The sequence below is a fragment of the Oncorhynchus masou genome, chromosome 14 (genome assembly GCF_036934945.1).
Source record: "Oncorhynchus masou masou isolate Uvic2021 chromosome 14, UVic_Omas_1.1, whole genome shotgun sequence".
Lineage (NCBI taxonomy): Eukaryota > Metazoa > Chordata > Actinopteri > Salmoniformes > Salmonidae > Oncorhynchus > Oncorhynchus masou.
The window spans coordinates 24852522-24866095 of record NC_088225.1 but is presented as its reverse complement, the minus strand read 5'-3'; the positions used below and the strand labels follow the sequence as shown (position 1 = coordinate 24866095).

Genomic DNA, 13574 nt, shown 5'->3' with positions numbered 1-13574 from the left:
GAAGAGTTCCGCCTTCTTTAACGTTGACGTCCACAGATACGCCAATCGAATGCGAGGGGAGTAGCTCGTGAATATCAGCTGATAGGCTGGAAAAAGCGAACCCACGGAACCTTACGACGTCATATTTGTAATCAGTGTTGAGTTTGTAATATATATGCACTGATTTAGCTTCATTGTAATATTTATATAATGCATTTATTTCGTATCAAAATATCTCATATTTTTGAATGAACTTTTATTATGTAACACGTCAACTTTTTTGTCCACTCTGGGATACCGTACGTTTGACAGGTTTGTTCAAGGAAGCTGCAGCGGGCAAAGGTCGTTTTGATGGTAAGAACTGCTTCGGAGCAGCTGTAGAATTGACAAGATTTCTTTACAATGACTTCACGAAATGTATCTCGATTTTGGGAGTGGGGAAAGAAGATCATCTGTGTTGGGAGGAACTACGCCGACCATGCAAAGGAGCTGAATAACGTCGTCCCAACAGAGCCCGTGTTGTTCCTGAAGACTCCATCGTCATATCTGACAGAGGGCTCACCTATCCTCATTCCCAAATACTCCAACAGTGTACACCATGAAATCGAGTTGGGGGTGGTCATCGGGAAAGGAGGCACCGCTATCCCCCAATCATCCGCGATGCAACACGTCGCAGGATACGCTCTGTGTTTGGATATGACAGCTCGGGACGTCCAGGATGACTGCAAGTCTAAAGGTCTTCCGTGGACTCTGGCCAAAGCGTTCAACACATCTTGTCCCGTCAGTGAATTCATCCCCAAAGAGCGGATACCCGACCCGGGAAACGTGAAGATCTGGCTCAATGTGAACGGCCAGATGCGCCAGAATGGCTGCACCTCTCAGATGATTTTCTCCATTCCCTTTCTCATCAGCTACATCAGTGAGATCATCACCCTAGAAGAGGGGGATCTGATTCTCACAGGGACTCCCAAGGGTGTATCCGCTGTGCAGGTGCACGATGAACTACATGCTGGCATAGATGATGTTGTCAGCATGACTTTTAAAGTTGGCAGACTTTGACAGGTCATTAGCAAACTCTTAAAATATGTGTTTTATGGTACATTTCTGTAATTTGCTTTTAATTAGAGCAGAGAGCTGGATGAAATGTATGGAATTACACTGGAGTCACGAGGCAGGCCTATTTCATGCAGAATGGCCACACTGATCAAGTACATTGTTGCAGTTCTGAAACCAGCAGAGGGCAGTGCTTACTCAAAGATTCTAATACAGAATTACAATGGAGCCTATTAGACTAAAAAAAAATATTGATTTTACAATGGGAAATATGATAGATACAAAACTTGAAGTCTTGTTTTGAATTTCTGGTCCAGTAGATTTCACTAAATCAGATGCTCAACAAGTGGGCCAGGTGCTGATCTTAATCTTATCCTGACCAATTGTTGTTTTCTGCTCTAGACAACAGCCTCTGCCACAGCACATCATTGTGATCACAGTTAGAATGTTCACCTTAAAAACATTGTCTTTTTCTCCTGTGTGTGAGGGACATTGACCATGGCATTTTGAACTCCTGTCTACTCTACTGTGAATAGGGGACAAAATCAGGGGATTTTTCTCTTACAGATCCAATCCTCTTCAAAGCCAAATCAGCCTGAAGAAGTAGTCACATTAAACATTTACAGCCTGTTAATTTATATTGGCGTGCCTTTTATCATCTCCAACATTTCACAGATGAAATTGAGTCTCCACTACAGTGTCACAGATGAGTGATGTTTGAGATGTGACTTATTGAGGGGGTTTAGGGAGGTTTTTGCTCTAGTTGTTTTGTGGGCCTGCTGCATGTTATCCCATTATAACAGTGGAGAGGAGACTGTCTTCATCCACTGGCTTTATGAGACAGCATATTACACCTGTGTTTTTTTGGAAGTTATCAGACTTCTGGCCTGAGGTAACTCCTTATCACCCTCCATCTCCACTTGAATCTTTATCTTTTGAAGAGGAACAGACTAAAGAGCTTTTCACATAACTGAGTCAAACTAACCTGAGCTTTTCTTTACTGTGCTTGCCTAATTATGTGTCCACCATAGTGGCTAGTTGATATTGATATCGGAGCCAGCAAAGCTTGATTCGGGTCGGCAGGGTAGTGTGAAAATGGTATGATTTCTTTCAACCTGCAACAACTCTCAACTGGAATGTTTCTTGTTATAGGATCAAACAAGCCTTTTTCATTTACAGTGGGGCAAAAAAGTATTTAGTCAGCCACCAATTGTGCAAGTTCTCCCACTTAAAAAGATGAGAGGCCTGTGATTTTCATCATAGGTACACTTCAACTATGACAGACAAAATGAGGAAAAAAATCCAGAAAATCACATTGTAGGATTTTTAATGAATTTATTTGCAAATTATGGTGGGAAATAAGTATTTGGTCACCTACAAAAAAGCAAGATTTCTGGCTCTCACAGACCTGTAACTTCTTCTTTAAGAGGCTCCTCTGTCCTCCACTCGTTACCTGTATTAATGGCACCTGTTTGAACTTGTTATCAGTATAAAAGACACCTGTCCACAACCTCAAACAGTCACACTCCAAACTCCACTATGGCCAAGACCAAAGAGCTGTCAAAGGACACCAGAAACAAAATTGTAGACCTGCACCAGGCTGGGAAGACTGAATATGCAATAGATAAGCAGCTTGGTTTGAAGAAATCAACTGTGGGAGCAATTATTAGGAAATGGAAGCCATACAAGACCACTGATAATCTCCCTCGATCTGGGGCTCCACGCAAGATCTCACCCCGTGGGGTCAAAATGATCACAAGACCGGTGAGCAAAAATCCCAGAACCACACGGGAGGACTTCGTGAATGACCTGCAGAGAGCTGGGACCAAAGTAACAAAGCCTACCATCAGTAACACACTACGCCGCCAGGGACTCAAATCCTGCAGTGCCAGACGTGTCCCCCTGCTTAAGCCAGTACATGTCCAGGCCAGTCTGAAGTTTACTAGAGAGCATTTGGATGATCCAGAAGAAGATTGGGAGAATGTCATATGGTCAAATGAAACCAAAATATAACTTTTTGGTAAAAACGCAACTCGTCGTGTTTGGAGGACAAAGAATGCTGAGTTGCATCCAAAGAACACCATGCCTACTGTGAAGCATGGGGGTGGAAACATCATGCTTTTGGGCTGTTTTTCTGCAAAGGGACCAGGACGACTGATCCGTGTAAAGGAAAGAATGAATGGGGCAATGTATCGTGAGATTTTGAGTGAAAACCTCCTTCCATCAGCAAGGGCATTGAAGATGAAACGTGGCTGGGTCTTTCAGCATGACAATGATCCCAAACACACTGCCTGGGCAACGAAGGAGTGGCTTTGTAATAAGCATTTCAAGGTCCTGGAGTGGCCAAGCCAGTCTCCAGATCTCAACCCCATAGAAAATCTTTGGAGGGAGTTGAAAGTCTGTGTTTCCCAGCAACAGCCCCAAAACATCACTGCTCTAGAGGAGATCTGCATGGAGGAATGGGCCAAAATACCAGCAACAGTGTGTGAAAACCTTGTGAAGACTTACAGAAATCGTTTGACCTCTGTCATTGCCAACAAAGGGTATATAACAAAGTATTGAGATAAACTTTTGCTATTGACCAAATACTTATTTTCCACCATAATTTGCAAATAAATTCATTAAAAATCCTACAATGTGATATTCTGGATTTTTTTTCTCATTTTGCCTGTCATAGTTGAAGTGTACCTATGATGAAAATTACAGGCCTCTCTCATCTTTTTAAGTGGGAGAACTTGCACAATTGGTGGCTGACTAAATACTTTTTTGCCCCACTGTAGCTTCTTTTCAGGAAAGGACTCCAGATTTTCAGGCTTTTGTAAATTCTGTCTGACAGTCCGTCGTTTCTCAGTTTCTCAAATCCACAGTCAAATGTATCTTCTCATCTGTAACTGGCTCGCGCTGTGCGGCTCAACCGTTGTCTATAATGGTGGTAAATAAGGTCCGTGTGGGTCTGCCAGCTCTGCCCTCTCCGTAACCACCTTCTTCCAGGGGTTTTAACATCTGTTCCAGGTTGAATTACACTTCTCCCACAGACCTCTGCTATCAGGATCAATCACAGTCTCAGCCTGTCTCTCCCTGTAACCTGAGTCTGTGTGTAGTATACACCATCATCATCCCACACCTCAGAGGCATTCTATCACCCAGCCTCACAACTATATGTCCCAGCAGCCTCCAGGGGACTAGGGTTATGTCCAACTTGTTCATCATCATAGCAACTATGAAAGATTCTGTTTTAATGTCTTAAGAATCTCACTGTAGCTGTAACTGTACCCAACTATCGTCTATGATACAGTCTGGTGAACTATGATTGGGTTAAAGCATATGCATGTGTACTCTTTCAGGTGCTCCTTTTTACGAGATATGATTATCGTCATCTTAGCTTATATGTGTCTGTGGGTATTATCCTCTAGTCTCCTCTCTTAGGCTTGAACAATAGGTTCAAAGCCAAGTGTGGAGCCATGGCTTAGCATTCAGCACAGTGAAATGGCATGTTGTCATCGAGCGAGAGGCCTGAGAAGGGACACTTAACATTCTCAGGGAGTGGATTACCTGCAGTTAGACCACAGCGTGTCTTCAAACCAACCCAACACTCTGTCAGTAATAATGATGTCATTCATTGCAGGGCATCAAGCCAGTGGGGTAAAAGTGAGCCAAAGAGTGAAATCGCTCTTTGAAGAAAGGGAATCCCATTATGAAAAGAAAACGCATCATTCTTTCTTTTGCTGTAGCGTATAGCTTTTGTATTTCTACACAAAAAAATAAGCCCCAAGTTAACATGACCAAATACTGACACTCACTCACTCAGTCACACAAGATAGGTATCAGTTACCATTTAATTTGTCTGAAATGCTTCCCCTGCGTGTGAACGCAGAGGTGAGTGTGGTGGATCTTTAAAAGATGACAGGGCTGGTAGCTGTCATTCCAGGAGCAGGCAGAGGTGAGGCACACAGGCAGGAAGGAAGGCAGATGAGTTTTGGAGGTTCATTTTACACAGACAGTCTGTATGACACACTACAACACCTTCATCCATCCTCAGCACTCATCAGCAACTCATGAATGGGTGGTAGGGGTAGTAGCAGGTAGTTATCTCTCCTCTCTTGGCTTGAGGACACTGAGTTCCTGCATTTGGGTTCATACAGTCGATTTCTCACCCCAAGCTCAAGCTCATCTGTAGGCTGGCGGTGATTGGGAAACAGTAGACAACTTAAAAAATGTTATTGTGTCTGTTCATGTGAAGTCATTTTTCAAGTACTATTGAGAAGGTCCTATAGACTTGACTTTGAGAGTCCTATAGAGTTTTTTTATACAGTCTTGCCACGTCTCCGTTTAGGAAATGACAGTTTGTGATGTTCTACTTGCGTGCTGTGCTGTATGTATGTCACCAGACTGTACTGTGGTGTGGCCATCCTAAGAAAGCAGACGCCACAGGCACACACAGCTAGTGGAAAGACCGAGTGAGGGAGGATTCAATATCACATGCATGACAACAAGGCACAGATATGTCCACATGGCAACGAATAGGAAACTATCGAAGGAATAGATAGTATGGGATTTCATTGCTGGCGATTAGCTGAGAAAAATATTGTGTGTAAGTGTGGATTGTTTGTGTGTGTAAGTTTGGATTGTTTGTGTGTGTGTGCGTCTGTATGTCTGTCAGTCTAGGAAACCAATAGTTACATAGTTTATCTTCTTGTCCGCTTCATAAATGTCCTAATTAATGATGGAATCTTTGACTATAGTTGATCTCCCACACATGGAAGTAATTACTTTGTGTTCAAGTCAATCCATCATAAATAATTTATAAGTGGGTGGTTGGGTTTAATAAAACCATGGAACATATCAAGAACCAATTAGTGCTTTATATAGACATGGCAAAGCTTTACCATAGACTTATATAAAACTTGTCCTATACCATGGAACTTATATACTGACTTGGAGTCCTTGGCAGCTGAAATTGAACCGCGTAACATAACAGGTGTGCGCTTCATTAAGGCTTAGCACGGTAGCACCTGAAAGGGGGGTACAATGTGGTGGATCTTTCTGTAGAAAGAGTTCTACATGGAACCCAAAAGGGTTCTACCTGGAATCAAAAAGGGTTCTTCTATGGAACCCTTTTGGGTTCTAGATAGCACCTTTTTTTCTAAGAGTGTAGGGCTCATTGTCTTTGAAGGTACTATGCTATCAATTGAAGACATATTCAACGGTGCACTAGGTAGTAGATGTATATTTTGAGGCAATCTCTAGTCTTAAAGAATTCGGTGATATCATTGTGCTTTTCAGATGTTAAGTGATATAGATTCAGTTGTTAGTGACTGTGGTGACTGTCAACAGTACTGTAGAAAATAATTTATTTAAAACCCTGTTATAGTTTCAAGTGTGAAGTTTTCTCATCTAATTGGTAATAGCAATTTAGCTCTGCACCTTGCCATTTATGGGTGTCTGCCATCCAATGAAATGTAATTGTGTGATTTTTCCAAAAAAGACCCAATAAGCTAATTATAAATGCCTGGCAACTTGGATGCTAAGTGGTATTGAAGCAAGAGTTTTGTCCTGAAATAGTATGAAGTCCCATTGTAAAACTTCCTAATCCCCATCTCTAAAAAACATTCCCTGAAACAGGCTTACTCACCACCAGTTTAAAGTTAAACCATTTTGACCCAAATTACTGTGAACAATTAAAGCCAGAGTCACTGTTTTAACAATATACAGTGTACTACCCGAACCACAGAGTGTGTGGAGTCCTTGTAGAACGGACTGTCTTCATTTAGAAGGAATCAAACGAAACCTCTTTTACACTGTAACCCTGCTTTTATCTGGTGTGTACAAATCAGCCTTTTTTCTTCAACCTGAGAACCCTCAAAATCGTTCAACCCTCCTCCGTGACTGGTTCTGATTAGTCTGCCATATGCCCATATACGTCTCATCCGTCCCTTACGCACAATATATAGGTCCCTCATCACGGTTCATCTCCAATAATTACAGGGCTGTAACCCTATCCACGCCAGGTGATTTTCATAAGGGTAAACAAATCCACAATGCTAGGAAGTGATGGCATGCATCACATTTTGGCCTCATTCTTAATTAAGAGCTGCATACCACTAGGGCCACAACAAATTGCCTAGTTGGGGAACGGAAGACATTAAGGTTTATGAACCTGTAATTTAATTGATGTACCCCTTCAGTCATGTACGGGTTTTATAGGTCTACATTGTTAAAACCTCCATCCTCTTCAATGTAAACAAATCAGTCAGAACAACTGGATCACAGTTTCCCTCTGGGTTATCTGTGGAATTATCTGTGTATGGAAACTGAAGTGCAATGATTGGTTATTGTGCACTACAGTAATACTACAGTCATAGCATCACAGTTTGTCATTTCTGTTGGATAACTTAGTAGAGTCTTCTAAACTACAAAATCTCCCTTTTGGCTCGCGTGTGAGAAATGTCTTGGTACTACTGTTTTCACGATGGGGCGCAATGATGTCAGGGTTGTTTTACGATGGCATGTTCAATGTAACCAGGATGGAGTCTTTGACTGTCTACATGATCTGTCACATTACCAGACTTATTAAAGGGTTGAATCATATCTAGCAGATACATAGATCTTCAGTACATAGAGCCGTCAATTCGGATGCCGACAGTGGATATCAATGAGAGTTATGTTATGCATGCACCTCAAGTTGAGACCATGCCCATAGAATGGAATGATTCAAATACATAGCCATTCCTCCGGGTCCCATTGTGCAGTGTTTTGGGACAGCTTTGCCCAGAGCATCCACTCATACCATGCTGTGGTTGCAGTCGGGTTGCAGTCCCATTAGAGCCACAGTAGTTCAGCCCAGTGTATAATAAACATGTAGCCTATGAATTCATGTTCCGCTGATTTCATTAAGTCTACTGTTAGGCTGGTACCGAAGACATTGGTGCTAACGACTTGCCCAGATGGAGGGGAAATATAAAAAAATGGACACGCGCAGGCACAGGCAAAAACACACACACACACACACACACACACACACACACACACACACACACACACACACACACACACACACACACACACACACACACACACACACACACACACACACACACACACACACACACACACACACACCTACCACTGGGCTGGCACTCAAAAAAGGCAGCTATCAGCAAGACAGCTAAATAAAATGTGGTACAGATGAAGTGAGCCAGGGACAATAAATGGTACTGAGGGCACTACTAGCCTGTGGCCAGACGTATTTAAGTGAGGCGGATAGGTGGAAATGTGTGACAGGCATAGCCTACTGGGTGGAGTTTTCTACTGGGTGGAGGTACTGTTTTCTACTGGGTGGAGGTACTGTATCCTACTGGGTGGAGGTACTGTATCCTACTGGGTGGAGGTGTACTGTTTTCTACTGGGTGGAGGTACTGTATCCTACAGGGTGGAGGTACTGTTTTCTACTGGGTGGAGGTACTGTATCCTACTGGGTGGGGGTACTGTTTTCTACTGGGTGGAGGTACTGTATCCTACTGGGTGGAGGTACTGTTTTCTACTGGGTGGAGATACTGTATCCTACTGGGTGGAGGTACTCTTTTCTACTGGGTGGAGGTACTCTTTTCTACTGGGTGGAGGTACTGTTTTCTACTGGGTGGAGGTACTGTAGACTACTGGGTGGAGGTACTGTATCCTACTGGGTGGAGGTACTGTATCCTACTGGGTGGAGGTACTCTTTTCTACTGGGTGGAGGTACTGTATCCTACTGGGTGGAGGTACTGTTTTCTACTGGGTGGAGGTACTCTATCCTACTGGGTGGAGGTACTGTTTTCTACTGGGTGGAGGTACTGTATCCTACTGGGTGGAGGTACTCTTTTCTACTGGGTGGAGGTACTGTATCCTACTGGGTCGAGGTGTACTGTATCCTACTGGGTGGAGGTACTGTATTCTACTGGGTGGAGGTACTGTATCCTACTGGATGGAGGTACTGTATTCTACTGGGTGGAGGTATTGTAGTCTCCTGGGTGGTGGAGGTACTGTATCCTAATGGGTGGAGGTACTGTATCCTACTGGGTGGAGGTGTACTGTTTTCTACTGGGTGGAGGTACTGTATCCTACTGGGTGGAGGTACTGTATCCTACAGGGTGGAGGTACTGTTTTCTACTGGGTGGAGGTACTGTATCCTACTGGGTGGGGGTACTGTTTTCTACTGGGTGGAGGTACTGTATCCTACTGGGTGGAGGTACTGTTTTCTACTGGGTGGAGATACTGTATCCTACTGGGTGGAGGTACTCTTTTCTACTGGGTGGAGGTACTCTTTTCTACTGGGTGGAGGTACTGTTTTCTACTGGGTGGAGGTACTGTAGACTACTGGGTGGAGGTACTGTATCCTACTGGGTGGAGGTACTCTTTTCTACTGGGTGGAGGTACTGTATCCTACTGGGTGGAGGTACTGTTTTCTACTGGGTGGAGGTACTCTATCCTACTGGGTGGAGGTACTGTTTTCTACTGGGTGGAGGTACTGTATCCTACTGGGTGGAGGTACTCTTTTCTCGTGGAGGTACTGTATCCTACTGGGTCGAGGTGTACTGTATCCTACTGGGTGGAGGTACTGTATTCTACTGGGTGGAGGTACTGTATCCTACTGGATGGAGGTACTGTATTCTACTGGGTGGAGGTATTGTAGTCTCCTGGGTGGTGGAGGTACTGTATCCTACTGGGTGGAGGTACTGTATCCTACTGGGTGGAGGTACTGTATCCTACTGGGTGGAGGTACTGTATCCTACTGGGTGGAGGTACTGTAGTCTCCTGGGTGGAGGTACTGTATACTACTGGGTGGAGGTACTGTAGACTACTGGGTGGAGGCACTGTAGACTACTGGGTGGAGGCACTGTAGACTACTGGGTGGAGGTACTGTATCCTACTGGGTGGAGGTACTGTAGACTACTTGGTGGAGGTACTGTATCCTACTGGGTGGAGGTATTGTAGACTACTGGGTGGAGGTACTGTATCCTACTGGGTGGAGCTACTGTAGTCTCCTGGGTGGAGGTACTGTATACTACTGGGTGGAGGTACTGTATCCTACTGGGTGGAGGTGTACTGTTTTCTACTGGGTGGAGGTACTGTATCCTACTGGGTGGAGGTACTGTATCCTTCAGGGTGGAGGTACTGTTTTCTACTGGGTGGAGGTACTGTATCCTACTGGGTGGGGGTACTGTTTTCTACTGGGTGGAGGTACTGTATCCTACTGGGTGGAGGTACTGTTTTCTACTGGGTGGAGGTACTGTATCCTACTGGGTGGAGGTACTCTTTTCTACTGGGTGGAGGTACTCTTTTCTACTGGGTGGAGGTACTCTTTTCTACTGGGTGGAGGTACTGTTTTCTACTGGGTGGAGGTACTGTATCCTACTGGGTGGAGGTACTGTATCCTACTGGGTGGAGGTACTGGGTGGAGGTACTGTATCCTACTGGGTGGAGGTACTGTTTCCTACTGGGTGGAGGTACTGTATCCTACTGGGTGGAGGTACTGTTTGGAGGTACTACTGGGTGGGTGAGGTACTGTATCCTACTGGGTGGAGGTACTCTTTTCTACTGGGTGGAGGTACTGTTTTCTACTGGGTGGAGGTACTGTATCCTACTGGGTGGAGGTACTGTATCCTACTGGGTGGAGGTACTCTTTTCTACTGGGTGGAGGTACTGTATCCTACTGGGTGGAGGTACTGTTTTCTACTGGGTGGAGGTACTCTATCCTACTGGGTGGAGGTACTGTTTTCTACTGGGTGGAGGTACTGTATCCTACTGGGTGGAGGTACTCTTTTCTACTGGGTGGAGGTACTGTATCCTACTGGGTGGAGGTACTGTATCCTACTGGGTCGAGGTGTACTGTATCCTACTGGGTGGAGGTACTGTTTTCTACTGGGTGGAGGTGTACTGTATCCTACTGGGTGGAGGTACTGTATTCTACTGGGTGGAGGTACTGTATCCTACTGGATGGAGGTACTGTATTCTACTGGGTGGAGGTATTGTAGTCTCCTGGGTGGTGGAGGTACTGTATCCTAATGGGTGGAGGTACTGTATCCTACTGGGTGGAGGTACTGTATCCTACTGGGTGGAGGTACTGTATCCTACTGGGTGGAGGTACTGTAGTCTCCTGGGTGGAGGTACTGTATACTACTGGGTGGAGGTACTGTAGACTACTGGGTGGAGGCACTGTAGACTACTGGGTGGAGGCACTGTAGACTACTGGGTGGAGGTACTGTATCCTACTGGGTGGAGGTACTGTAGACTACTTGGTGGAGGTACTGTATCCTACTGGGTGGAGGTATTGTAGACTACTGGGTGGAGGTACTGTATCCTACTGGGTGGAGCTACTGTAGTCTCCTGGGTGGAGGTACTGTATACTACTGGGTGGCGGCACTGTAGACTACTGGGTGGAGGTACTGTAGACTACTGGGTAGAGGTACTGTAGACTACTGGGTGGAGGTACTGTAGACTACTGGGTGGAGGTATTGTAGACTACTGGGTGGAGGTACTGTAGACTACTGGGTGGAGGTACTGTAGTCTCCTGGGTGGAGGTACTGTAGACTACTGGGTGGAGGCACTGTAGACTACTGGGTGGAGGTACTGTAGACTACTGGGTGGAGGTACTGTAGACTACTGGGTGGAGGTACTGTAGACTACTGGGTGGAGGTACTGTAGACTACTGGGTGGAGGTACTGTAGACTACTGGGTGGAGGTACTGTAGACTACTGGGTGGAGGCACTGTAGACTACTGGGTGGAGGTACTGTAGACTACTGGGTGGAGGCACTGTAGACTACTGGGTGGAGGACTACTGTAGGGGTGGAGGTACTGTAGACTACTGGGTGGAGGTACTGTAGACTACTGGGTGGAGGTACTGTAGACTACTGGGTGGAGGTACTGTAGACTACTGGGTGGAGGTACTGTAGACTACTGGGTGGAGGTAGGCAGGAGGCAGAAAGTAGTGCTACTGCCAAGGTAACTGGGTACTAAACATAACATTAACTGCTAATCCTGGAGCTGTTGGCTTCCTTTTTTAAAAAGTTGTTCCACCAGAGCAGATGTGTTTTCTTCCTTTTGAAAGAAAGGAGTGGTGCTAATTCTGCCCAGAGAGGGAAGGATGGGGTCTTTTTAAGACAGCTGACATATTTCATAATTTAAGGCCACAGCACACACAGCCCTCAGACTGTACATGTGGTCTCACTATGTGGAGGGAGAGAAAGAGGGAGAGCGAAGGGGGGACGAGAGGGAAGGGGCAAAGAGAGGGAGAGAGAAGAGGAAGAGAGGAGAGGGAAAGAGGGAAGCAGAGGTCTGTGCATGTTTTCTACTGAGGAGTTAGACAGAGTTTAGCCTTTTATTCGAGGCTTCTGAGTTCTCCAAGAATACACAGAACACAATAATACAAGGTCTAGCTATGCTAAACGAGGTAGAGTTGGGTCTACAGACCTCCAAGGATCTCCTGATGGTGGGTCTCAATGAGACCTGTTGTAGCTAGTAGAACACTGACAGGTCACAAGAGCATAACCGCACCACTGTGTGTTTCAGTAAAATAACTAACATTATGTGTTCATTTCAAATGAAGCTTTACTAAACATCTCAACATATTCTCATTTAGGTATGTACAATAGTGTTGTAAAATTCAGTATGGTTTAATATAACATTTTACAGAGTAATATGAAACAGTTTCCTATACATAATTGAAAGGAAATAAACTTTGACAAACATAATCTTTAAGCATGACATTTACAAATGACCTGGTAGAGTTAAGTGAACTGGTAAAGTCAAGATAATGATACTTATTGTACATTGCGTTTCATCAGTGAAGGGTAAACTATATATACAAACCTGTTTCGGTTGCAAAATGGTGTTTCTGTACCCTAAGTGAGGTATCATTGTTGGATGCATCAAAGGTTTGCAAGTAAGAGCATCATTTTAAATGAGGCTTAAATAACTTTGAGTTAAAAGGTGAAATAAGTATCACATCATAATTAGCTCTTTACCCAAGGAGAAGAAAAATGATTCTGTGTACAAAGTCTTTATAATAGAGGTTCATCATCCAATGGAATACTGTCCCAATGGAATACTGTCCCAATGGAATACTGTCCCAATGGAATACTGTCCCAATGGAATACTGTCCCAATGGAATACTGTCCCAATGGAATACTGTCCCAATGGAATACTGTCCCAATGGAATACTGTCCCAATGGAATACTGTCCCAATGGAATACTGTCCCAATGGAATACTGTCCCAATGGAATACTGTCCCAATGGAATACTGTCCCAATGGAATACTGTCCCATTGTAAATGCTGTAAACAGGGTCTGGTATTAGATTGACTTGACAGATAATGATAGATAGTTACACATTTGGTTTTTAGATCTACAGTACCATTGAAAACACAAGTCAAAAGAAAAGGATTGTCAACCCTGATAAAGAAATGTTTTGTTGTTTAGTTGGGTGGTCACAAGAATAATTAAAGCTACGTACACTTATTGCAATAAATACACTTTTCTTACGGTATCTTAAACATGCACACACACAC

General features: G+C 44.3%; 1 protein-coding gene across 1 annotated transcript; it reads left to right on the top strand.

Moving 5' to 3' along the window:
* Positions 1-101: 101 nt before the first annotated feature.
* On the top strand, positions 102-1670 carry fahd1 (fumarylacetoacetate hydrolase domain containing 1). The gene has a single exon (XM_064986989.1). The coding sequence runs from the start codon at positions 382-384 to the stop codon at positions 1036-1038; it is 657 nt and encodes a 218-aa protein (XP_064843061.1). The 5' UTR covers positions 102-381; the 3' UTR covers positions 1039-1670.
* The last annotated feature ends 11904 nt before the right edge of the window (positions 1671-13574 follow it).